Genomic DNA, 26,927 nt, shown 5'->3' on the forward strand with positions numbered 1-26,927 from the left:
ATGTTTTAGGATACGCGGTAGTCGAGAGAAGGAACCCTGAATGTTGTCTAGTTGTTGAATGTCGAGAGCTGAGTGAGGGTTCCAGATTTGGCTACCAAATTCTAGGACTGGGCGAACGTAGCAGTTATAAATGCGGGTCAGAAACTCAGGGGTGATGCCTGGGAAATTGGCTTTGATAGTGGCTAGTAAACCTTTGGCGCGACCACAAGTCTTTCTCACATGGGAATGAAATTTTAGATTATGATCTATTTGGACACCCAGATCTCGACACTCATTAACACGTTTAAAGGCTTTAGTTAATTTAGTTCTAATTTCTTTACCGGGAACTTCCATGATGTAATGAAATGGTTGTAAGATTTCCGCGTCAGTCGCTTCCGAAGGCAAATAGATTTGCCTTCGGGGTCTGGCACCATCGCTGATGTACTCGCAATTTTCAACGGATCATTTTTCCCTTTTATTGGCGGGAAAGAATTGGGTAAACTACGCCAATCCGACATAATTATTATAATTTTGTTAATAATTTAATTTCAATAACTATAAATAATAAATTAGGTTAACAAGGAACACGCTCGAGCCGGCACGTCAGACACGCCTGTAGATGGGTGGTACTGTGGCTGGCTCTGCTGGCTAGCAGCGTCGGTCTAGCAGACGATACGTACACATTGAATCATGCGTTTCTGACGTCACTCAGAGTAGTCTTCTACTATCAGCGACAGCTTATTTACAGCCCTGAGCACTCTCTATATACATTTCCGCGTTCAAGTGTCAAAACTCAAAAGTCCGACAGTGATGCCAGATTGAGGGAAATTTCCCATATCTGGGGAAATTTTGACTCTTAAAAACGGTAAAAAGGGAAAAGGGAAATTCCACCAAAAATTTGCTAAATCTAGGGAAATTCCATGGGAAGAAATATTTTATTCAAAACCTACAATCTCAACATAGAAAATTAAACAACTTCATCAAATTGACCTATTAATCAAGGAGGATAATATGGAGGGCCGACTTAGCCTTTGGGGGGTGTTAAGTGATTTTTGGAGCTCGATCCTGCTGACACCTGGTTCATTTACGGAAAACTATTGGTTTGGCGGGCGGGTGAGGTAGGGGGATATTTTTTTGGCGAATCGCGATGGCGGACCGAATATGTTGCAGACGACAAAACGTTAGTTTTCCGCAGATGAACCAGGGGCCACTAGCGTAAGCAGGGCTACCAGTCACTTTCCTAAAATTATACTAAGTCGGCCCTCCATATTATCCTCCTTGGTATAAACTCCAGAAAAACATGAGCCGCCATAGAGACTATAAACCCCAAGGAGTGGCAGGTCCCCCGCTCTACAAGCGCAAATAATGATGTTGCTCCTAAATTGGTACATGAGAGCTTCCGGCCCGTTTACCAGGAAAAAAGGGGCAACAAGTTGAGGCATTCCTTCCACTCCTTGGGGTTTATAGTCTCTATGGAGCCGCGTGCATAGGCGTTACATAAATCTCGTAGGCGTTGCTCCGGTTACTCACTTACTCCATGGAGCACATCCGTGCTTACTCAGTCACTGGGCACGTGTCCTATAAGAAAATTTTCTTATTTGCGGCCCTCAGTACTACCAAAGAACAGTCCGGGAAAAACGAGCTCTAAATTCGGGGGAATGAGATCGGCTTTTCGGGCAAACGAACGTTCGGGGAAGTGATAGTCACCCCTGGGAAATAGCACACTTCCTCTGGTCCAAAACCAGTTTATTAATTGCTTGGACTAGTTTTTTAATTCAAAAAGTGGGGGTTACTGGTCCTCGGGACCAGTTTATTAATTGCAAATCTATAAGAGAACAAAGCCAGGGACCAGTCCGGAGACCAGTTTATTATTTCGGACCCTAGGGTGGTCACTGGTCCCAAGGACTAGTTTAAAAAATATCCTTATTTCCCAGACTGCCAAAGAAGTACTACTCTCTGGTCTGGAACGCACCGTAGCAGACGTCAGTGGAGGCCATCTTATAGTATTCTAATGTCTATGTACAGCCCCTAACCGTAAAAAAAACCACTACGAAATAATTAAAAAAAAACCAAATGTCAATTTCAAAATTTCAGAGGGAACTTTCTTCGGAAAGTCATGTTAAATTGTTTGGTAGTTGCTTCCTGGACCTGAAGTCTGACGCTTCTAGGTTGAATATCATTTTACTAAAGCTAATTCGTTAGTTTAATTTTATAATGTTTGTATTTTAATGTTCAGGTTTATCAGTTTTTTAAACCGGGACGGTAATTTGAAGTAATAGTAGTTAAGTTTTTGTACTCAACAAGCGCCTTGTGATACTAGGTAAGCAATAAGCTTTTCTGATCCTGTTTATATATTAACTTTAATTTATTTAAATTAATTGCTATATTTTAAATAAATTGGGCCTTGATTATTACCATTTAAACTTATTGACCGACCCTTGTGTACTATTTTAGTGGTAAAACAAATTCAACAATGCTTGGCAAACTCAAATCAACAACCACTCGAGTCTCTCCTAGAGCCAACGCTGGTATTGTTTCAATTAATTTCTTACGCGAATCTATCTGGCATATTTATCTGATTTAAAAATAGGCCCATTTTATTTAAACTACGCCCTTTTAATTTAAATAGAAGCCACCACAGCTGCACTGGAGAAAGTTATTCCAGTAACAGTTGTGGTACGTTCACGTCCCCTTGTCCGCTGGGAAACCAATGGAGGCGCCAAAATTGCCGTGCACTTTTCAAAGGCAACTAATCAAGTTTCCCTTCCGGATCTCAATAAATGTTTCAGCTACGATCACGTGTTCCCACCTGACTCCAAGCAGGATGAAATTTACGATAAATGTGGCAAAAAACTGATTGAAACTATCTCTAAAGGTAAGCCTTAATATTTTGTGTTGGGCCTATGTTAGGCTTAATTTTAAGTTAGGTTAGGGCTTAAGTTAGGCTTATTAATTCTGTTTTCAGAATGTTAAGACTTAAGTTATTTCCAATGATACTAATTACTTGGGGTTACGATAATCAGGGTCCGAGTAATTAAGTAAAATGTTCATTAACCTTCGCGCCATAGTATTAACACGGGACTTATTTACACGAAACCTTTTAACTCTGGTTCTATAAGAGATACGGGCAAGTCCTCAGAGTATGTTATAGTCCAATTTCTCCCCTTTCCAATGATACTAATTACTTGGCGTTACGACAATTGAGGCCCGAGTAGTTAGGCAAATTAACTAAAAATTAAAAAATAATCATTAAATTTAATATTTGGCCCTGAAATGTATTAACTAATTTAATATTTGGTCTTAAAAGTATAATTTAATTAAAATTTTATTTCAATGTCACTTAAGGTGTTAACATCAATAAGGGATTATTGGCACTTGGCAACGTCATCAGCGCCCTCTGTGACCGAAAGTCGCACATACCCTATCGAGATTCGAAACTAACCAGACTTCTACAAGGTATTTAATTTAATAATTGATAGGCATACGCAACAATAAATCATAATTTGAATGTCTCTATTTAAATTAATCTCAATTAAGATTCGCTGGGAGGTAATAGCTATACGGTAATGGTGGCTTGCGTCAGTCCCGCCGATAGTAATTTGGAGGAAACGTTGAATACGCTTCGATACGCCGATCGAGCCAAAAAAATCCAAAATAAACCGATAGTTAATAAAGATCCCAGAATTCTTAAAATTAAATTTTAAATTAAATTTTAAATTAAATTTTAAATTAAATTTTAAATTAAATTTTAAATTAAATTTTAAATTAAATTTTAAATTAAATTTTAAATTAAATTTTAAATTAAATTTTAAATTAAATTTTAAATTAAATTTTAAATTAAATTTTAAATTAAATTTTAAATTAAATTTTAAATTAAATTTTAAATTAAATTTTAAATTAAATTTTAAATTAAATTTTAAATTAAATTTTAAATTAAATTTTAAATTAAATTTTAAATTAAATTTTAAATTAAATTTTAAATTAAATTTTAAATTAAATTTTAAATTAAATTTTAAATTAAATTTTAAATTAAATTTTAAATTAAATTTTAAATTAAATTTTAAATTAAATTTTAAATTAAATTTTAAATTAAATTTTAAATTAAATTTTAAATTAAATTTTAAATTAAATTTTAAATTAAATTTTAAATTAAATTTTAAATTAAATTTTAAATTAAATTTTAAATTAAAATTTAAATTAAAATTTAAATTTAAAATTTTAAATTAAAATTTTAAATTAAAATTTAAATTTAAAATTTTAAATTAAAATTTAAATTTAAAATTTTAAATTTAAAATTTTAAATTTTAAATTCAAACTAACCGCATCAAAGGCTGAAACTCATATCCATACCATAAGAGTTTCATTCTTAGAAGTACGTGAATGGATGGGTTTTTATCTAATGAATTATAATAATTATTAATTTTAATTTAATGTTTTATTATGGACAGATTTCCCATGTTTTATTTATTAATTTATTTTTCTTTTCTTTATTTTTATTCAAACTTTTATAGAACTTTTATAGAACTGTTATTCTTTATTTTTATTCAAACTTTTATAGAACTGTTATTCTTTATTTTTATTCAAACTTTAATAGAACTGTTATTCTTTATTTTTATTCAAACTTTAATAGAACTGTTATTCTTTATTTTTATTCAAACTTTTATAGAACTGTTATTCTTTATTTTTATTCAAACTTTAATAGAACTGTTATTCTTTATTTTTATTCAAACTTTAATAGAACTGTTATTCTATATTTTTATTCAAACTTTTATAGAACTGTTATTCTATATTTTTATTCAAACTTTTATAGAACTGTTATTCTATATTTTTATTCAAACTTTTATAGAACTGTTTTATATGAAATAAATTATAAATTGTTATTTATTATAGTTATGTTTAAAGACCTAATTTAACTCGTGTATGATTTTGAAAAGTACTGATGTATGTTATCATGCCCGAAATAAAATTCAATTCAATTCAATAATGAAAGTATTTATGATTTGTTCAATCCATCTGGTGTCAAAGAAGTTCATATACGCGAGGATTTTACCGGAATTAAGGTGAGATACTATTATTTTAAAGAGAATTAAAGGTCAGGGAATTTTAAGGAGTTGTTAATAAAATCGGGGAATTTTAAGGAGTTGATTTAAAGGAGTTTAAAAGTTATACAAAAAGTTCTGAGAATATTATCCAAATATATAAATCCTGGCTTATGTTGTAACAGAAGTGGTCACTTCTGCTTGTAGGGATGGTAAGTAGGTGTTTTTTTCACTTGTTTCTGGTCCGATTTTAATTTTTTTTGGTCTCATTTCAAAGAGATCTAATTAATAACTGAAATATAAACAACGTAGCTTCATAGTAAATAACTTTATTTCCCATTTAGGCCACAAAAAATTACATTTTTTTATTTATTAAGTTAAGTACAATCACCAATTCATAAGTTCATCTAAAACAGTGAGTAAATGCGGATTCCCGCCAATTATTTTAACTTCTTCCCGCGCTTTTTGATCCAAATTAGTTAGAAAATTCCTGGTATATTCGAAAGAGTCGAAATAATAAAATTATATAATTATTTTATGTATATCACCATACATTAAGAAACCTCATGCTCGCAAAGTGTAATTATTTATGATTCTACTTCACCTGTCTGTATATGTGCCAAATTCCGGCTTTTATTTAATTGAAATTTACATAAATAAATAGAAAACGCTTTTACATCTTAGTGAAACCTAACTTTCTTAACATAATTTGTCTTTTTTTATGCCTTCTCTTTTAAAAATACAGAAAATGCAACATAAAGAAATAGAAAATGCATTTATATCTTAATAAAACCTAACTTTCTTAACATAATTGGTCTATTTTTATGCCTTCTCTTTTAAAAATACAGAAAATGCAACATAAATTTACCGCCTTTTTGGAATTATTTTGATTTTTAGTTTCTCCGTCCGCCGCTAGGTGGCCAACGTCTTGTTTTTCCCCATAGCATATAAAATGGGTAAATAGCGTAAAATCGGCATCCAAAAAGCGCGTGTTTCTCTTCCGATAAGTGTGTCTAGGTTATTAATAGTATTCTAATGTCTATGTCCGCGTGTCCAAGCTTTTGCAAACGTTCTAGAGCCAAGAAATACGCGTAATTCGCGGCGTTTATCGTGCTAGCGATACCAAAAATGGAATGGGCTACTGGGATACCACGGCGCAATTTAGAATTGTCCTCAATATCGTCTATTAGTAGACTAGCATTATGCAGCATTTTAATAACCTCACCAATTTGGACGCATATCTCAGTTGGAACGTTTAACCAATGGTTTTTTTTTTTTTTTTTTGCTCCTGAGGGGGGATACGAGCTAGGGCTGAATGAAGCCTTACAGCTGCGATTTCTTAGGTTGAAAATTGTGAGGGGAATTAATTAAAGGCTTAAGTGTTGTTTAAGTTTGGTTTTAAATTGCACAAGTGATTTTAGGGAGATAATCTCAGGGGGTAGGGAATTCCAGATGGGCACCAACCGATGGAAAAAAGAGTGCTTCAGTTGATTTTTACGGGCCTGTTGACGAAATAATTTTCTATGGTGACCACGGGTGGGGATAGACGAGGGAGCAGCGGAAAAGAATCTTTGGTCGGGACAATTTAGGATTTTGAATAAACTGATTAGGTCGAGGTAAGACCGACGAGTAGTCAAAGAAGGCCAACCAAGGGTAGATAGCCTACTGTCTCTGGGTTGATGTTTTAGGATACGCGGTAGTCGAGAGAAGGAACCCTGAATGTTGTCTAGTTGTTGAATGTCGAGAGCTGAGTGAGGGTTCCAGATTTGGCTACCAAATTCTAGGACTGGGCGAACGTAGCAGTTATAAATGCGGGTCAGAAACTCAGGGGTGATGCCTGGGAAATTGGCTTTGATAGTGGCTAGTAAACCTTTGGCGCGACCACAAGTCTTTCTCACATGGGAATGAAATTTTAGATTATGATCTATTTGGACACCCAGATCTCGACACTCATTAACACGTTTAAAGGCTTTAGTTAATTTAGTTCTAATTTCTTTACCGGGAACTTCCATGATGTAATGAAATGGTTGTAAGATTTCCGCGTCAGTCGCTTCCGAAGGCAAATAGATTTGCCTTCGGGGTCTGGCACCATCGCTGATGTACTCGCAATTTTCAACGGATCATTTTTCCCTTTTATTGGCGGGAAAGAATTGGGTAAACTACGCCAATCCGACATAATTATTATAATTTTGTTAATAATTTAATTTCAATAACTATAAATAATAAATTAGGTTAACAAGGAACACGCTCAGTATCACCGAGCCGGCACGTCAGACACGCCTGTAGATGGGTGGTACTGTGGCTGGCTCTGCTGGCTAGCAGCGTCGGTCTAGCAGACGATACGTACACATTGAATCATGCGTTTCTGACGTCACTCAGAGTAGTCTTCTACTATCAGCGACAGCTTATTTACAGCCCTGAGCACTCTCTATATACATTTCCGCGTTCAAGTGTCAAAACTCAAAAGTCCGACAGTGATGCCAGATTGAGGGAAATTTCCCATATCTGGGGAAATTTTGACTCTTAAAAACGGTAAAAAGGGAAAAGGGAAATTCCACCAAAAATTTGCTAAATCTAGGGAAATTCCATGGGAAGAAATATTTTATTCAAAACCTACAATCTCAACATAGAAAATTAAACAACTTCATCAAATTGACCTATTAATCAAGGAGGATAATATGGAGGGCCGACTTAGCCTTTGGGGGGTGTTAAGTGATTTTTGGAGCTCGATCCTGCTGACACCTGGTTCATTTACGGAAAACTATTGGTTTGGCGGGCGGGTGAGGTAGGGGGATATTTTTTTGGCGAATCGCGATGGCGGACCGAATATGTTGCAGACGACAAAACGTTAGTTTTCCGCAGATGAACCAGGGGCCACTAGCGTAAGCAGGGCTACCAGTCACTTTCCTAAAATTATACTAAGTCGGCCCTCCATATTATCCTCCTTGGTATAAACTCCAGAAAAACATGAGCCGCCATAGAGACTATAAACCCCAAGGAGTGGCAGGTCCCCCGCTCTACAAGCGCAAATAATGATGTTGCTCCTAAATTGGTACATGAGAGCTTCCGGCCCGTTTACCAGGAAAAAAGGGGCAACAAGTTGAGGCATTCCTTCCACTCCTTGGGGTTTATAGTCTCTATGGAGCCGCGTGCATAGGCGTTACATAAATCTCGTAGGCGTTGCTCCGGTTACTCACTTACTCCATGGAGCACATCCGTGCTTACTCAGTCACTGGGCACGTGTCCTATAAGAAAATTTTCTTATTTGCGGCCCTCAGTACTACCAAAGAACAGTCCGGGAAAAACGAGCTCTAAATTCGGGGGAATGAGATCGGCTTTTCGGGCAAACGAACGTTCGGGGAAGTGATAGTCACCCCTGGGAAATAGCACACTTCCTCTGGTCCAAAACCAGTTTATTAATTGCTTGGACTAGTTTTTTAATTCAAAAAGTGGGGGTTACTGGTCCTCGGGACCAGTTTATTAATTGCAAATCTATAAGAGAACAAAGCCAGGGACCAGTCCGGAGACCAGTTTATTATTTCGGACCCTAGGGTGGTCACTGGTCCCAAGGACTAGTTTAAAAAATATCCTTATTTCCCAGACTGCCAAAGAAGTACTACTCTCTGGTCTGGAACGCACCGTAGCAGACGTCAGTGGAGGCCATCTTATAGTATTCTAATGTCTATGTACAGCCCCTAACCGTAAAAAAAACCACTACGAAATAATTAAAAAAAAACCAAATGTCAATTTCAAAATTTCAGAGGGAACTTTCTTCGGAAAGTCATGTTAAATTGTTTGGTAGTTGCTTCCTGGACCTGAAGTCTGACGCTTCTAGGTTGAATATCATTTTACTAAAGCTAATTCGTTAGTTTAATTTTATAATGTTTGTATTTTAATGTTCAGGTTTATCAGTTTTTTAAACCGGGACGGTAATTTGAAGTAATAGTAGTTAAGTTTTTGTACTCAACAAGCGCCTTGTGATACTAGGTAAGCAATAAGCTTTTCTGATCCTGTTTATATATTAACTTTAATTTATTTAAATTAATTGCTATATTTTAAATAAATTGGGCCTTGATTATTACCATTTAAACTTATTGACCGACCCTTGTGTACTATTTTAGTGGTAAAACAAATTCAACAATGCTTGGCAAACTCAAATCAACAACCACTCGAGTCTCTCCTAGAGCCAACGCTGGTATTGTTTCAATTAATTTCTTACGCGAATCTATCTGGCATATTTATCTGATTTAAAAATAGGCCCATTTTATTTAAACTACGCCCTTTTAATTTAAATAGAAGCCACCACAGCTGCACTGGAGAAAGTTATTCCAGTAACAGTTGTGGTACGTTCACGTCCCCTTGTCCGCTGGGAAACCAATGGAGGCGCCAAAATTGCCGTGCACTTTTCAAAGGCAACTAATCAAGTTTCCCTTCCGGATCTCAATAAATGTTTCAGCTACGATCACGTGTTCCCACCTGACTCCAAGCAGGATGAAATTTACGATAAATGTGGCAAAAAACTGATTGAAACTATCTCTAAAGGTAAGCCTTAATATTTTGTGTTGGGCCTATGTTAGGCTTAATTTTAAGTTAGGTTAGGGCTTAAGTTAGGCTTATTAATTCTGTTTTCAGAATGTTAAGACTTAAGTTATTTCCAATGATACTAATTACTTGGGGTTACGATAATCAGGGTCCGAGTAATTAAGTAAAATGTTCATTAACCTTCGCGCCATAGTATTAACACGGGACTTATTTACACGAAACCTTTTAACTCTGGTTCTATAAGAGATACGGGCAAGTCCTCAGAGTATGTTATAGTCCAATTTCTCCCCTTTCCAATGATACTAATTACTTGGCGTTACGACAATTGAGGCCCGAGTAGTTAGGCAAATTAACTAAAAATTAAAAAATAATCATTAAATTTAATATTTGGCCCTGAAATGTATTAACTAATTTAATATTTGGTCTTAAAAGTATAATTTAATTAAAATTTTATTTCAATGTCACTTAAGGTGTTAACATCAATAAGGGATTATTGGCACTTGGCAACGTCATCAGCGCCCTCTGTGACCGAAAGTCGCACATACCCTATCGAGATTCGAAACTAACCAGACTTCTACAAGGTATTTAATTTAATAATTGATAGGCATACGCAACAATAAATCATAATTTGAATGTCTCTATTTAAATTAATCTCAATTAAGATTCGCTGGGAGGTAATAGCTATACGGTAATGGTGGCTTGCGTCAGTCCCGCCGATAGTAATTTGGAGGAAACGTTGAATACGCTTCGATACGCCGATCGAGCCAAAAAAATCCAAAATAAACCGATAGTTAATAAAGATCCCAGAATTCTTAAAATTAAATTTTAAATTAAATTTTAAATTAAATTTTAAATTAAATTTTAAATTAAATTTTAAATTAAATTTTAAATTAAATTTTAAATTAAATTTTAAATTAAATTTTAAATTAAATTTTAAATTAAATTTTAAATTAAATTTTAAATTAAATTTTAAATTAAATTTTAAATTAAATTTTAAATTAAATTTTAAATTAAATTTTAAATTAAATTTTAAATTAAATTTTAAATTAAATTTTAAATTAAATTTTAAATTAAATTTTAAATTAAATTTTAAATTAAATTTTAAATTAAATTTTAAATTAAATTTTAAATTAAATTTTAAATTAAATTTTAAATTAAATTTTAAATTAAATTTTAAATTAAATTTTAAATTAAATTTTAAATTAAATTTTAAATTAAATTTTAAATTAAATTTTAAATTAAATTTTAAATTAAATTTTAAATTAAAATTTAAATTTAAAATTTTAAATTAAAATTTAAATTTAAAATTTTAAATTTTAAATTCAAACTAACCGCATCAAAGGCTGAAACTCATATCCATACCATAAGAGTTTCATTCTTAGAAGTACGTGAATGGATGGGTTTTTATCTAATGAGTTATAATAATTATTAATTTTAATTTAATGTTTTATTATGGACAGATTTCCCATGTTTTATTTATTAATTTATTTTTCTTTTCTTTATTTTTATTCAAACTTTTATAGAACTTTTATAGAACTTTTATAGAACTGTTATTCTTTATTTTTATTCAAACTTTTATAGAACTGTTATTCTTTATTTTTATTCAAACTTTAATAGAACTGTTATTCTTTATTTTTATTCAAACTTTAATAGAACTGTTATTCTTTATTTTTATTCAAACTTTTATAGAACTGTTATTCTTTATTTTTATTCAAACTTTAATAGAACTGTTATTCTTTATTTTTATTCAAACTTTAATAGAACTGTTATTCTATATTTTTATTCAAACTTTTATAGAACTGTTATTCTATATTTTTATTCAAACTTTTATAGAACTGTTATTCTATATTTTTATTCAAACTTTTATAGAACTGTTTTATATGAAATAAATTATAAATTGTTATTTATTATAGTTATGTTTAAAGACCTAATTTAACTCGTGTATGATTTTGAAAAGTACTGATGTATGTTATCATGCCCGAAATAAAATTCAATTCAATTCAATAATGAAAGTATTTATGATTTGTTCAATCCATCTGGTGTCAAAGAAGTTCATATACGCGAGGATTTTACCGGAATTAAGGTGAGATACTATTATTTTAAAGAGAATTAAAGGTCAGGGAATTTTAAGGAGTTGTTAATAAAATCGGGGAATTTTAAGGAGTTGATTTAAAGGAGTTTAAAAGTTATACAAAAAGTTCTGAGAATATTATCCAAATATATAAATCCTGGCTTATGTTGTAACAGAAGTGGTCACTTCTGCTTGTAGGGATGGTAAGTAGGTGTTTTTTTCACTTGTTTCTGGTCCGATTTTAATTTTTTTTGGTCTCATTTCAAAGAGATCTAATTAATAACTGAAATATAAACAACGTAGCTTCATAGTAAATAACTTTATTTCCCATTTAGGCCACAAAAAATTACATTTTTTTATTTATTAAGTTAAGTACAATCACCAATTCATAAGTTCATCTAAAACAGTGAGTAAATGCGGATTCCCGCCAATTATTTTAACTTCTTCCCGCGCTTTTTGATCCAAATTAGTTAGAAAATTCCTGGTATATTCGAAAGAGTCGAAATAATAAAATTATATAATTATTTTATGTATATCACCATACATTAAGAAACCTCATGCTCGCAAAGTGTAATTATTTATGATTCTACTTCACCTGTCTGTATATGTGCCAAATTCCGGCTTTTATTTAATTGAAATTTACATAAATAAATAGAAAACGCTTTTACATCTTAGTGAAACCTAACTTTCTTAACATAATTTGTCTTTTTTTATGCCTTCTCTTTTAAAAATACAGAAAATGCAACATAAAGAAATAGAAAATGCATTTATATCTTAATAAAACCTAACTTTCTTAACATAATTGGTCTATTTTTATGCCTTCTCTTTTAAAAATACAGAAAATGCAACATAAATTTACCGCCTTTTTGGAATTATTTTGATTTTTAGTTTCTCCGTCCGCCGCTAGGTGGCCAACGTCTTGTTTTTCCCCATAGCATATAAAATGGGTAAATAGCGTAAAATCGGCATCCAAAAAGCGCGTGTTTCTCTTCCGATAAGTGTGTCTAGGTTATTAATAGTATTCTAATGTCTATGTCCGCGTGTCCAAGCTTTTGCAAACGTTCTAGAGCCAAGAAATACGCGTAATTCGCGGCGTTTATCGTGCTAGCGATACCAAAAATGGAATGGGCTACTGGGATACCACGGCGCAATTTAGAATTGTCCTCAATATCGTCTATTAGTAGACTAGCATTATGCAGCATTTTAATAACCTCACCAATTTGGACGCATATCTCAGTTGGAACGTTTAACCAATGGTTTTTTTTTTTTTTTTTTGCTCCTGAGGGGGGATACGAGCTAGGGCTGAATGAAGCCTTACAGCTGCGATTTCTTAGGTTGAAAATTGTGAGGGGAATTAATTAAAGGCTTAAGTGTTGTTTAAGTTTGGTTTTAAATTGCACAAGTGATTTTAGGGAGATAATCTCAGGGGGTAGGGAATTCCAGATGGGCACCAACCGATGGAAAAAAGAGTGCTTCAGTTGATTTTTACGGGCCTGTTGACGAAATAATTTTCTATGGTGACCACGGGTGGGGATAGACGAGGGAGCAGCGGAAAAGAATCTTTGGTCGGGACAATTTAGGATTTTGAATAAACTGATTAGGTCGAGGTAAGACCGACGAGTAGTCAAAGAAGGCCAACCAAGGGTAGATAGCCTACTGTCTCTGGGTTGATGTTTTAGGATACGCGGTAGTCGAGAGAAGGAACCCTGAATGTTGTCTAGTTGTTGAATGTCGAGAGCTGAGTGAGGGTTCCAGATTTGGCTACCAAATTCTAGGACTGGGCGAACGTAGCAGTTATAAATGCGGGTCAGAAACTCAGGGGTGATGCCTGGGAAATTGGCTTTGATAGTGGCTAGTAAACCTTTGGCGCGACCACAAGTCTTTCTCACATGGGAATGAAATTTTAGATTATGATCTATTTGGACACCCAGATCTCGACACTCATTAACACGTTTAAAGGCTTTAGTTAATTTAGTTCTAATTTCTTTACCGGGAACTTCCATGATGTAATGAAATGGTTGTAAGATTTCCGCGTCAGTCGCTTCCGAAGGCAAATAGATTTGCCTTCGGGGTCTGGCACCATCGCTGATGTACTCGCAATTTTCAACGGATCATTTTTCCCTTTTATTGGCGGGAAAGAATTGGGTAAACTACGCCAATCCGACATAATTATTATAATTTTGTTAATAATTTAATTTCAATAACTATAAATAATAAATTAGGTTAACAAGGAACACGCTCAGTATCACCGAGCCGGCACGTCAGACACGCCTGTAGATGGGTGGTACTGTGGCTGGCTCTGCTGGCTAGCAGCGTCGGTCTAGCAGACGATACGTACACATTGAATCATGCGTTTCTGACGTCACTCAGAGTAGTCTTCTACTATCAGCGACAGCTTATTTACAGCCCTGAGCACTCTCTATATACATTTCCGCGTTCAAGTGTCAAAACTCAAAAGTCCGACAGTGATGCCAGATTGAGGGAAATTTCCCATATCTGGGGAAATTTTGACTCTTAAAAACGGTAAAAAGGGAAAAGGGAAATTCCACCAAAAATTTGCTAAATCTAGGGAAATTCCATGGGAAGAAATATTTTATTCAAAACCTACAATCTCAACATAGAAAATTAAACAACTTCATCAAATTGACCTATTAATCAAGGAGGATAATATGGAGGGCCGACTTAGCCTTTGGGGGGTGTTAAGTGATTTTTGGAGCTCGATCCTGCTGACACCTGGTTCATTTACGGAAAACTATTGGTTTGGCGGGCGGGTGAGGTAGGGGGATATTTTTTTGGCGAATCGCGATGGCGGACCGAATATGTTGCAGACGACAAAACGTTAGTTTTCCGCAGATGAACCAGGGGCCACTAGCGTAAGCAGGGCTACCAGTCACTTTCCTAAAATTATACTAAGTCGGCCCTCCATATTATCCTCCTTGGTATAAACTCCAGAAAAACATGAGCCGCCATAGAGACTATAAACCCCAAGGAGTGGCAGGTCCCCCGCTCTACAAGCGCAAATAATGATGTTGCTCCTAAATTGGTACATGAGAGCTTCCGGCCCGTTTACCAGGAAAAAAGGGGCAACAAGTTGAGGCATTCCTTCCACTCCTTGGGGTTTATAGTCTCTATGGAGCCGCGTGCATAGGCGTTACATAAATCTCGTAGGCGTTGCTCCGGTTACTCACTTACTCCATGGAGCACATCCGTGCTTACTCAGTCACTGGGCACGTGTCCTATAAGAAAATTTTCTTATTTGCGGCCCTCAGTACTACCAAAGAACAGTCCGGGAAAAACGAGCTCTAAATTCGGGGGAATGAGATCGGCTTTTCGGGCAAACGAACGTTCGGGGAAGTGATAGTCACCCCTGGGAAATAGCACACTTCCTCTGGTCCAAAACCAGTTTATTAATTGCTTGGACTAGTTTTTTAATTCAAAAAGTGGGGGTTACTGGTCCTCGGGACCAGTTTATTAATTGCAAATCTATAAGAGAACAAAGCCAGGGACCAGTCCGGAGACCAGTTTATTATTTCGGACCCTAGGGTGGTCACTGGTCCCAAGGACTAGTTTAAAAAATATCCTTATTTCCCAGACTGCCAAAGAAGTACTACTCTCTGGTCTGGAACGCACCGTAGCAGACGTCAGTGGAGGCCATCTTATCGTATTCTAATGTCTATGTACAGCCCCTAACCGTAAAAAAAACCACTACGAAATAATTAAAAAAAAACCAAATGTCAATTTCAAAATTTCAGAGGGAACTTTCTTCGGAAAGTCATGTTAAATTGTTTGGTAGTTGCTTCCTGGACCTGAAGTCTGACGCTTCTAGGTTGAATATCATTTTACTAAAGCTAATTCGTTAGTTTAATTTTATAATGTTTGTATTTTAATGTTCAGGTTTATCAGTTTTTTAAACCGGGACGGTAATTTGAAGTAATAGTAGTTAAGTTTTTGTACTCAACAAGCGCCTTGTGATACTAGGTAAGCAATAAGCTTTTCTGATCCTGTTTATATATTAACTTTAATTTATTTAAATTAATTGCTATATTTTAAATAAATTGGGCCTTGATTATTACCATTTAAACTTATTGACCGACCCTTGTGTACTATTTTAGTGGTAAAACAAATTCAACAATGCTTGGCAAACTCAAATCAACAACCACTCGAGTCTCTCCTAGAGCCAACGCTGGTATTGTTTCAATTAATTTCTTACGCGAATCTATCTGGCATATTTATCTGATTTAAAAATAGGCCCATTTTATTTAAACTACGCCCTTTTAATTTAAATAGAAGCCACCACAGCTGCACTGGAGAAAGTTATTCCAGTAACAGTTGTGGTACGTTCACGTCCCCTTGTCCGCTGGGAAACCAATGGAGGCGCCAAAATTGCCGTGCACTTTTCAAAGGCAACTAATCAAGTTTCCCTTCCGGATCTCAATAAATGTTTCAGCTACGATCACGTGTTCCCACCTGACTCCAAGCAGGATGAAATTTACGATAAATGTGGCAAAAAACTGATTGAAACTATCTCTAAAGGTAAGCCTTAATATTTTGTGTTGGGCCTATGTTAGGCTTAATTTTAAGTTAGGTTAGGGCTTAAGTTAGGCTTATTAATTCTGTTTTCAGAATGTTAAGACTTAAGTTATTTCCAATGATACTAATTACTTGGGGTTACGATAATCAGGGTCCGAGTAATTAAGTAAAATGTTCATTAACCTTCGCGCCATAGTATTAACACGGGACTTATTTACACGAAACCTTTTAACTCTGGTTCTATAAGAGATACGGGCAAGTCCTCAGAGTATGTTATAGTCCAATTTCTCCCCTTTCCAATGATACTAATTACTTGGCGTTACGACAATTGAGGCCCGAGTAGTTAGGCAAATTAACTAAAAATTAAAAAATAATCATTAAATTTAATATTTGGCCCTGAAATGTATTAACTAATTTAATATTTGGTCTTAAAAGTATAATTTAATTAAAATTTTATTTCAATGTCACTTAAGGTGTTAACATCAATAAGGGATTATTGGCACTTGGCAACGTCATCAGCGCCCTCTGTGACCGAAAGTCGCACATACCCTATCGAGATTCGAAACTAACCAGACTTCTACAAGGTATTTAATTTAATAATTGATAGGCATACGCAACAATAAATCATAATTTGAATGTCTCTATTTAAATTAATCTCAATTAAGATTCGCTGGGAGGTAATAGCTATACGGTAATGGTGGCTTGCGTCAGTCCCGCCGATAGTAATTTGGAGGAAACGTTGAATACGCTTCGATACGCCGATCGAGCCAAAAAAATCCAAAATAAACCGATAGTTAATAAAGATCCCAGAATTCTTAAAATTAAATTTTAAATTAAATTTTAAATTAAATTTTAAATTAAATTTTAAATTAAATTTTAAATTAAATTTTAAATTAAATTTTAAATTAAATTTTAAATTAAATTTTAAATTAAATTTTAAATTAAATTTTAAATTAAATTTTAAATTAAATTTTAAATTAAATTTTAAATTAAATTTTAAATTAAATTTTAAATTAAATTTTAAATTAAATTTTAAATTAAATTTTAAATTAAATTTTAAATTAAATTTTAAATTAAATTTTAAATTAAATTTTAAATTAAATTTTAAATTAAATTTTAAATTAAATTTTAAATTAAATTTTAAATTAAATTTTAAATTAAATTTTAAATTAAATTTTAAATTAAATTTTAAATTAAATTTTAAATTAAATTTTAAATTAAATTTTAAATTAAATTTTAAATTAAATTTTAAATTAAATTTTAAATTAAATTTTAAATTAAATTTTAAATTAAATTTTAAATTAAATTTTAAATTAAATTTTAAATTAAATTTTAAATTAAATTTTAAATTAAATTTTAAATTAAATTTTAAATTAAATTTTAAATTAAATTTTAAATTAAATTTTAAATTAAAATTTAAATTAAAATTTAAATTTAAAATTTTAAATTTTAAATTCAAACTAACCGCATCAAAGGCTGAAACTCATATCCATACCATAAGAGTTTCATTCTTAGAAGTACGTGAATGGATGGGTTTTTATCTAATGAATTATAATAATTATTAATTTTAATTTAATGTTTTATTATGGACAGATTTCCCATGTTTTATTTATTAATTTATTTTTCTTTTCTTTATTTTTATTCAAACTTTTATAGAACTTTTATAGAACTGTTATTCTTTATTTTTATTCAAACTTTTATAGAACTGTTATTCTTTATTTTTATTCAAACTTTAATAGAACTGTTATTCTTTATTTTTATTCAAACTTTAATAGAACTGTTATTCTTTATTTTTATTCAAACTTTTATAGAACTGTTATTCTTTATTTTTATTCAAACTTTAATAGAACTGTTATTCTTTATTTTTATTCAAACTTTAATAGAACTGTTATTCTATATTTTTATTCAAACTTTTATAGAACTGTTATTCTATATTTTTATTCAAACTTTTATAGAACTGTTATTCTATATTTTTATTCAAACTTTTATAGAACTGTTTTATATGAAATAAATTATAAATTGTTATTTATTATAGTTATGTTTAAAGACCTAATTTAACTCGTGTATGATTTTGAAAAGTACTGATGTATGTTATCATGCCCGAAATAAAATTCAATTCAATTCAATAATGAAAGTATTTATGATTTGTTCAATCCATCTGGTGTCAAAGAAGTTCATATACGCGAGGATTTTACCGGAATTAAGGTGAGATACTATTATTTTAAAGAGAATTAAAGGTCAGGGAATTTTAAGGAGTTGTTAATAAAATCGGGGAATTTTAAGGAGTTGATTTAAAGGAGTTTAAAAGTTATACAAAAAGTTCTGAGAATATTATCCAAATATATAAATCCTGGCTTATGTTGTAACAGAAGTGGTCACTTCTGCTTGTAGGGATGGTAAGTAGGTGTTTTTTTCACTTGTTTCTGGTCCGATTTTAATTTTTTTTGGTCTCATTTCAAAGAGATCTAATTAATAACTGAAATATAAACAACGTAGCTTCATAGTAAATAACTTTATTTCCCATTTAGGCCACAAAAAATTACATTTTTTTATTTATTAAGTTAAGTACAATCACCAATTCATAAGTTCATCTAAAACAGTGAGTAAATGCGGATTCCCGCCAATTATTTTAACTTCTTCCCGCGCTTTTTGATCCAAATTAGTTAGAAAATTCCTGGTATATTCGAAAGAGTCGAAATAATAAAATTATATAATTATTTTATGTATATCACCATACATTAAGAAACCTCATGCTCGCAAAGTGTAATTATTTATGATTCTACTTCACCTGTCTGTATATGTGCCAAATTCCGGCTTTTATTTAATTGAAATTTACATAAATAAATAGAAAACGCTTTTACATCTTAGTGAAACCTAACTTTCTTAACATAATTTGTCTTTTTTTATGCCTTCTCTTTTAAAAATACAGAAAATGCAACATAAAGAAATAGAAAATGCATTTATATCTTAATAAAACCTAACTTTCTTAACATAATTGGTCTATTTTTATGCCTTCTCTTTTAAAAATACAGAAAATGCAACATAAATTTACCGCCTTTTTGGAATTATTTTGATTTTTAGTTTCTCCGTCCGCCGCTAGGTGGCCAACGTCTTGTTTTTCCCCATAGCATATAAAATGGGTAAATAGCGTAAAATCGGCATCCAAAAAGCGCGTGTTTCTCTTCCGATAAGTGTGTCTAGGTTATTAATAGTATTCTAATGTCTATGTCCGCGTGTCCAAGCTTTTGCAAACGTTCTAGAGCCAAGAAATACGCGTAATTCGCGGCGTTTATCGTGCTAGCGATACCAAAAATGGAATGGGCTACTGGGATACCACGGCGCAATTTAGAATTGTCCTCAATATCGTCTATTAGTAGACTAGCATTATGCAGCATTTTAATAACCTCACCAATTTGGACGCATATCTCAGTTGGAACGTTTAACCAATGGTTTTTTTTTTTTTTTTTTGCTCCTGAGGGGGGATACGAGCTAGGGCTGAATGAAGCCTTACAGCTGCGATTTCTTAGGTTGAAAATTGTGAGGGGAATTAATTAAAGGCTTAAGTGTTGTTTAAGTTTGGTTTTAAATTGCACAAGTGATTTTAGGGAGATAATCTCAGGGGGTAGGGAATTCCAGATGGGCACCAACCGATGGAAAAAAGAGTGCTTCAGTTGATTTTTACGGGCCTGTTGACGAAATAATTTTCTATGGTGACCACGGGTGGGGATAGACGAGGGAGCAGCGGAAAAGAATCTTTGGTCGGGACAATTTAGGATTTTGAATAAACTGATTAGGTCGAGGTAAGACCGACGAGTAGTCAAAGAAGGCCAACCAAGGGTAGATAGCCTACTGTCTCTGGGTTGATGTTTTAGGATACGCGGTAGTCGAGAGAAGGAACCCTGAATGTTGTCTAGTTGTTGAATGTCGAGAGCTGAGTGAGGGTTCCAGATTTGGCTACCAAATTCTAGGACTGGGCGAACGTAGCAGTTATAAATGCGGGTCAGAAACTCAGGGGTGATGCCTGGGAAATTGGCTTTGATAGTGGCTAGTAAACCTTTGGCGCGACCACAAGTCTTTCTCACATGGGAATGAAATTTTAGGTACAATTTCGGTATGAGTGAATAAGGTCAAAAATCATTTTAGAGCAAAATCAAGCACACCATTCGATAGAGCGTAAAATTTAGATCTAAAATGGCCGCCGCTTTTTTCAAATTTCCAAAAAAAAAAAAAAAAAGTGTTATCCCCCATAAGAATTGCCACCTTTTCCAAAATATTGATGTTTAACGTTAGGGCTCATTTTCACTTAAGAGGCCGAATAGGTTAGGTTAGGTTAGGTTAGGTTAGGTTTGGTTTGGTTAGGTTTGGTTAGGTTAGGTTAGGTTTGGTTAGGTTAGGTTAGGTTTGGTTAGGTTAGGTTTGGTTAGGTTAGGTTAGGTTTGGTTAGGTTAGGTTAGGTTTGGTTAAGTTAGGTTGGAAAAGGTGGCAAATTATTGGCCCTCTGATGTTTTCCACACTGTTTTTGACCTTGTTCACCTATACTGCAAAATTTTTTTTTTAGTTTTTTTTTTGGAAATTTGAAAAAAGCGGGGGTTATTTTAGATCTAAATTTTACGCTCTATCGAATGGTGTGCTTGATTTTGCTCTAAAATGATTTTTGACCTTATTCACTCATACCGAAATCCTACCAAATTTTAGATTATGATCTATTTGGACACCCAGATCTCGACACTCATTAACACGTTTAAAGGCTTTAGTTAATTTAGTTCTAATTTCTTTACCGGGAACTTCCATGATGTAATGAAATGGTTGTAAGATTTCCGCGTCAGTCGCTTCCGAAGGCAAATAGATTTGCCTTCGGGGTCTGGCACCATCGCTGATGTACTCGCAATTTTCAACGGATCATTTTTCCCTTTTATTGGCGGGAAAGAATTGGGTAAACTACGCCAATCCGACATAATTATTATAATTTTGTTAATAATTTAATTTCAATAACTATAAATAATAAATTAGGTTAACAAGGAACACGCTCAGTATCACCGAGCCGGCACGTCAGACACGCCTGTAGATGGGTGGTACTGTGGCTGGCTCTGCTGGCTAGCAGCGTCGGTCTAGCAGACGATACGTACACATTGAATCATGCGTTTCTGACGTCACTCAGAGTAGTCTTCTACTATCAGCGACAGCTTATTTACAGCCCTGAGCACTCTCTATATACATTTCCGCGTTCAAGTGTCAAAACTCAAAAGTCCGACAGTGATGCCAGATTGAGGGAAATTTCCCATATCTGGGGAAATTTTGACTCTTAAAAACGGTAAAAAGGGAAAAGGGAAATTCCACCAAAAATTTGCTAAATCTAGGGAAATTCCATGGGAAGAAATATTTTATTCAAAACCTACAATCTCAACATAGAAAATTAAACAACTTCATCAAATTGACCTATTAATCAAGGAGGATAATATGGAGGGCCGACTTAGCCTTTGGGGGGTGTTAAGTGATTTTTGGAGCTCGATCCTGCTGACACCTGGTTCATTTACGGAAAACTATTGGTTTGGCGGGCGGGTGAGGTAGGGGGATATTTTTTTGGCGAATCGCGATGGCGGACCGAATATGTTGCAGACGACAAAACGTTAGTTTTCCGCAGATGAACCAGGGGCCACTAGCGTAAGCAGGGCTACCAGTCACTTTCCTAAAATTATACTAAGTCGGCCCTCCATATTATCCTCCTTGGTATAAACTCCAGAAAAACATGAGCCGCCATAGAGACTATAAACCCCAAGGAGTGGCAGGTCCCCCGCTCTACAAGCGCAAATAATGATGTTGCTCCTAAATTGGTACATGAGAGCTTCCGGCCCGTTTACCAGGAAAAAAGGGGCAACAAGTTGAGGCATTCCTTCCACTCCTTGGGGTTTATAGTCTCTATGGAGCCGCGTGCATAGGCGTTACATAAATCTCGTAGGCGTTGCTCCGGTTACTCACTTACTCCATGGAGCACATCCGTGCTTACTCAGTCACTGGACACGTGTCCTATAAGAAAATTTTCTTATTTGCGGCCCTCAGTACTACCAAAGAACAGTCCGGGAAAAACGAGCTCTAAATTCGGGGGAATGAGATCGGCTTTTCGGGCAAACGAACGTTCGGGGAAGTGATAGTCACCCCTGGGAAATAGCACACTTCCTCTGGTCCAAAACCAGTTTATTAATTGCTTGGACTAGTTTTTTAATTCAAAAAGTGGGGGTTACTGGTCCTCGGGACCAGTTTATTAATTGCAAATCTATAAGAGAACAAAGCCAGGGACCAGTCCGGAGACCAGTTTATTATTTCGGACCCTAGGGTGGTCACTGGTCCCAAGGACTAGTTTAAAAAATATCCTTATTTCCCAGACTGCCAAAGAAGTACTACTCTCTGGTCTGGAACGCACCGTAGCAGACGTCAGTGGAGGCCATCTTATAGTATTCTAATGTCTATGTACAGCCCCTAACCGTAAAAAAAACCACTACGAAATAATTAAAAAAAAACCAAATGTCAATTTCAAAATTTCAGAGGGAACTTTCTTCGGAAAGTCATGTTAAATTGTTTGGTAGTTGCTTCCTGGACCTGAAGTCTGACGCTTCTAGGTTGAATATCATGTTACTAAAGCTAATTAGTTAGTTTTATTTTAGAATGTTTGTATTTTAATGTTCGTGTAAATCATTCTTTTAAACCTGGACGTTTTAAACATTTTTTAATCATTTTTAAATTTAAAGTAATAGTTTTAAAGTTTAACAAGCGCATTGTGAAACTTGGTAAGCAGCGGTAAGCTTTTACGATCCTGTTTATATTAACTTTAATTAATTTAAATTAATTGCTTGATTTTAAATAAATTGGGCTTTGATTATTACCATTTAAACCTCTTGACCGACCCTTGTGGACTATTTTAGTGGTCGGGAAACCAATGAAGGCGCCAAAATAGTCGTGCGTTTTTCAAAGGCACAGAATCAAGTCTCCCTTCCTGATGTCAATAAATGCTTTGCCTACGATCACGTGTTCCCACCTGACTCAAAGCAGGATGAAGTTTATGAGAAAACCGGCAAAAAACTGATTGAAACTATATTTAATGGTAAGCCTTAATATTTTGTGTTGGGCTTATGTTAGGCTTAATTTTAAGTTAGGTTAGGGCTTATGTTAGGCTTAATTTTAAGTTAGGTTAGGGCTTATGTTAGGCTTAATTTTAAGTTAGGTTAGGGCTTAAGTTAGGCTTATTAATTCTGTTTTCAGAATGTTAAGACTTAAGTGATTTAATATATTAATTAAATTAAACTCCGCTGTTCTTTTTGTTACTGTTCTTTAGGCTTAGTATTTAATTGAGATTTATTATTAGGGTACAATGCCACTATCCTGGCTTATGGTCAAACTGGTTCAGGGAAAACATTTACAATGGGAACGGCGCATTCCCAGACTACCTGTACTTGAAAGAGAAGGCGGATGAAGTTTATCTATTTTAAATTAAATTTTAAATTAAATTTTAAATTTTAAATTAAATTTTAAATTATAAATTAAATTTTAAATTAAATTTTGTTTGAGGCTAATCAGTAAATTATTAACAAAATGGCGGTCAGCAAAATGTATTTTAAGAATTTTTATATAATAAATGAAGAATTTTAAATAATTATATTTATTTTCAAATTGGCTTATGTTGCATGGATTAACTAACGCTAGGGATTGTTCACTAACCGTGTTTCCCATGTATTTCTATCGCCAACTCTTCGCCAACATTATTATCCAGGCCTGAGCGCGCTCCTTTTCCGAGATTTTTTCCGGTATCTTTGAATTCGCCGAATGCATCCGCAAGGGGCGCTTTTCAGATACTCCTACGTCACAGACAGACGTCACAAACTGACGTCACGAGAAAAAATTTGAAAATATTTGCGTCGCTTTTCGGTTATTTCTTCGTCAAGTCGTCAACATTTACGTCTTGGGAGTTGGGACGGTGGATGAATTTCGAAAGTTTCAGCAGAGTGTAAGTTAAATTTTCGTTGAAAAATAAATTAAGAAGTGCGATGTATATTAAAATTGAAAATCAGTAAATATTTTTAATGTAGAAAATGTAGTAATATTTACATATAAGTTGTGAAGAAAATCCAAATTTTCAAATAACTAGATAAGCTAAGGCTTAGCGAAATTCTTAGTCTTTTTAACTTGTTTTGGTGGTTGTTATTAACAAAATAGATAAATTGGAGCCTTTTCTATCATATTGCTAATTAGATTTGTTTTTACCCTGATACTTTTCCTAAATATTGCAACATTAACTCTAAATCGGCCTCTCTAAATTAGGAGCGTATTAATTTTTTAAGTTATTCGTGCATGGTTCTACTTATTAGCTTGAGTAAAATAGTAATATTATTTTCTAGTGCTCGTAAGTATAGACAGGATGGCTATAAAATGCGTAGTACCCTCATGTAATGAAAGTACTGGAACGAAGAGTAAAAAGAGAAGCCAAAATGAAGATAGAGTATAGTACAGTTTTCATTCATTTCCTAAAGAACCTGAGAGAAGTAAGAATTGGATTTGTGCAATATTTGAAAAAGTTCCTACAGATGATATTCGTCATTATGAAAAAAATGTATTTTTCAATAAAGATTCGCCATCTAGGCAGTTATCACCCAAAAGAACAAAATTGGATTGTACTAGAACCCCTCTATCATCAATTGAGAATGTGTCAAATTCCAGACATTCAATTTGAAGGACGCTTAATTTTTCAAATGAATCGGCCAACACCGAAACTTTGTCCCCCCCAAAATATTTCATGTTTTAACATTAATATTTTTAAAATGTGACACTGCTTAAAAATGTGATACTAGTTTAAAAGAAGTCAAAAAAAATTTCATGTTTTAACATTCCTATTTTTGAAATGTGATGAAAAACTTGCTACAAACATAAGACAAATAAAAAAAATTCATTTAAAAATGACTTATTTTATATTTTAAATATATTACTTAAAACCATTCCCTTAGATTTCTAATAATTCGTAGTTTTCAATTACCCAAGTTCATCCCTCTACCCAGTTTTTCTGGGTTTTAAATTTCGCGGGAGGTAAGAGGTTCTCAAAAGCGCCACCTATGCGTGGTGCCCAAATACGCCTTTACTCCCTTTCCCGAGATAGCGCGCTCAGGCCTGGATAATAATGTTGGCGAAGGCCAACTTCATGTTCCGAATTATTCCTTGATTCTCCTCTTCATTTCCCCAATTTATTGGACCAAAACTGATGTAGATATAGCGCCATCTCTACGTAAAATAAATCGTTTTTGCGGATTTTAAAGATGGCGGCGCCCAATTTTAGGTGGGATTTTAATTTTGACGTCATAGGACACAGTGATAATTGGTCCAATTTTCTTGTAACTTCCGGTTAGGGATAGTAGCCATTGAGTTCAGAACATATATCCTTCTAGAGTTCTATTTGGATATCGGGTTTTCGCGCTCGCGCGACCATCGTTTTTGAAATTATGGGACGGATGGATAACTTTATCTATTTCACTTAAAAAATACATATTTGTTACTATGGCGTCTGCTATAATTTCTCAATATAGATAGGAAATGTTTAGAAACCGCTTATGATAATGAAAGTAAATTGCTAGATTCGAGTAAAAACAGAGAAGGAACTGCATTAACCGATAGTATATGTGTTTTTGAGCTTTCGTGATAGTCAACTTGACAAAAATGATCACCGCAAATATCTATTTTTCAAGTCCATTCAATTCCATTAATGGCCTGACACCATTGTTTTGGTAATTCCGAATTTTTGGTAGGGAATCTTAATGGTACAGTTCAAAAAGGGTTGAACTATCTAAATATTTATTAAATTTCTATACGTATATGCTTATGTCACAGAACATTTTTATTTCTACCAGTGTTGATCAATATTCCTTTTATTAAATATCAAATTTTATTTATTAGGCTCCACTTACTGTTTTTCAATTACCTAACTTTCATATTTCGCGCTGTACTTCTTTCTAAGCCTAATTTTCGAACTCAAGCTGCGGCGATTTTGCGGGGCCGGGGCGCTCTCCCGCAAAATCGTGGGAAATTCTTTTAAGCTTCTCACGTAAGGCGACAGATGGCGCTAACGACTAATGATAAAGTAATGAAATTCGACGAATCCGAGTACGCGAGGAGGAAATTCAGCAAAAACTCTAGAAATACATATATTAGGACTCAATGATAGTAGCTGCTTGCTGCTAGGGGGTGTTTGGAACATGCATACTTAATCTTTTAGAGGGAACGAACAATCCCTAGCGTTAGTTAATCCATGGATGTTGTAAGGATGGTAAGTAGGTTTTTTTTCAAACTTATTTCTGCTCCGATTTCTTTGGTCTCATTTCAAAGCTGAATGCTAGATCTTATTAATAATTGAAATACAAACAACGCAACTTCATAGTAAATAACTTTATTTCCCATTTAGGCCAAAAAAATTATAATTAGCGTGAATTATAGCTTGAAATCTATTTTAAAAGAAATGCATAGTTAGATCTGAAATCAGGTTATAGCTATTTTTTCCGTCGCGAGTTCCCAAAATTCGACCCACCCTCTCATTCTGCCAAATCGACGCTGGTCATTAATTTCCCTATTTCTATATTCTTTTAATTTGCGGTTCCACAACCCATTCCTAATTCTAATACTGTTAATAATAATAATAATAATAATAATGAAATGAAATGAAATAGATTTTTAATGTCTATATAAAAAACTATACAAGTAGTTCACGAGAATATAGACAGACATCATAGGATAGC

The 26,927-nt window shown here is 33.7% G+C and overlaps 4 protein-coding genes and 1 long non-coding RNA gene across 7 annotated transcripts in view; all 5 read left to right on the top strand.

The window, feature by feature from the left end:
* Positions 1-26,927, top strand: part of LOC149612701 (uncharacterized protein CG1161-like) — a 55,412-nt gene that overhangs the window by 13,822 nt on the left and 14,663 nt on the right. The gene's annotated exons all lie outside the window — the stretch shown is intronic.
* Positions 1,950-3,683, top strand: LOC149612704 (uncharacterized). Its single transcript, XM_089858229.1, has 5 exons — positions 1,950-2,299; positions 2,434-2,507; positions 2,609-2,854; positions 3,325-3,435; positions 3,517-3,683. Exons 2-5 carry the CDS (start codon positions 2,453-2,455, stop codon positions 3,681-3,683), a joined length of 579 nt encoding a protein of 192 aa, XP_089714355.1. The 5' UTR covers positions 1,950-2,299; positions 2,434-2,452.
* LOC149612705 (uncharacterized) lies at positions 8,656-10,389 on the top strand. Its single transcript, XM_089858231.1, has 5 exons — positions 8,656-9,005; positions 9,140-9,213; positions 9,315-9,560; positions 10,031-10,141; positions 10,223-10,389. The coding sequence occupies exons 2-5, from the start codon at positions 9,159-9,161 to the stop codon at positions 10,387-10,389; spliced, it is 579 nt and encodes a 192-aa protein (XP_089714357.1). The 5' UTR covers positions 8,656-9,005; positions 9,140-9,158.
* On the top strand, positions 15,335-16,993 carry LOC149612706 (uncharacterized). The gene is made up of 5 exons (XM_089858232.1): positions 15,335-15,609; positions 15,744-15,817; positions 15,919-16,164; positions 16,635-16,745; positions 16,827-16,993. Exons 2-5 carry the CDS (start codon positions 15,763-15,765, stop codon positions 16,991-16,993), a joined length of 579 nt encoding a protein of 192 aa, XP_089714358.1. The 5' UTR covers positions 15,335-15,609; positions 15,744-15,762.
* Positions 22,305-25,104, top strand: LOC149612707 (uncharacterized). Of its 3 annotated transcripts, XR_016376345.1 has the most exons (6): positions 22,305-22,804; positions 22,905-22,943; positions 23,079-23,257; positions 23,519-24,157; positions 24,549-24,692; positions 24,777-25,104. It is a non-coding gene; the product is annotated as an uncharacterized LOC149612707 (long non-coding RNA). The 3 variants fall into 3 exon arrangements; XR_016376344.1 differs by having other exon boundaries at positions 22,306-22,943; XR_016376343.1 differs by lacking the exons at positions 22,305-22,804; positions 22,905-22,943 and having other exon boundaries at positions 23,241-23,309; positions 23,378-24,157.

This window comes from Phalangium opilio, unplaced genomic scaffold (assembly GCF_054372755.1).
Source record: "Phalangium opilio isolate 3A_F unplaced genomic scaffold, DU_Popi_V2 ptg000232l_1, whole genome shotgun sequence".
In the NCBI taxonomy this organism is placed as follows: domain Eukaryota; kingdom Metazoa; phylum Arthropoda; class Arachnida; order Opiliones; family Phalangiidae; genus Phalangium; species Phalangium opilio.

Excerpts from the sequence above, each read along its gene's own strand:
- LOC149612704 (XM_089858229.1), top strand. The coding sequence starts at position 2,453 with ATGCTTGGCAAACTCAAATCAACAACCACTCGAGTCTCTCCTAGAGCC. Across the intron at positions 2,508-2,608 it reads CTCTCCTAGAGCCAACGCTG|AAGCCACCACAGCTGCACTG; the intron begins GTATTGTTTCAA and ends TAATTTAAATAG. Across the intron at positions 3,436-3,516 it reads ACTAACCAGACTTCTACAAG|ATTCGCTGGGAGGTAATAGC; the intron begins GTATTTAATTTA and ends ATCTCAATTAAG.
- LOC149612705 (XM_089858231.1), top strand. The coding sequence starts at position 9,159 with ATGCTTGGCAAACTCAAATCAACAACCACTCGAGTCTCTCCTAGAGCC. Across the intron at positions 9,214-9,314 it reads CTCTCCTAGAGCCAACGCTG|AAGCCACCACAGCTGCACTG; the intron begins GTATTGTTTCAA and ends TAATTTAAATAG. Across the intron at positions 9,561-10,030 it reads GATTGAAACTATCTCTAAAG|GTGTTAACATCAATAAGGGA; the intron begins GTAAGCCTTAAT and ends ATGTCACTTAAG.
- LOC149612706 (XM_089858232.1), top strand. The coding sequence starts at position 15,763 with ATGCTTGGCAAACTCAAATCAACAACCACTCGAGTCTCTCCTAGAGCC. Across the intron at positions 15,818-15,918 it reads CTCTCCTAGAGCCAACGCTG|AAGCCACCACAGCTGCACTG; the intron begins GTATTGTTTCAA and ends TAATTTAAATAG. Across the intron at positions 16,746-16,826 it reads ACTAACCAGACTTCTACAAG|ATTCGCTGGGAGGTAATAGC; the intron begins GTATTTAATTTA and ends ATCTCAATTAAG.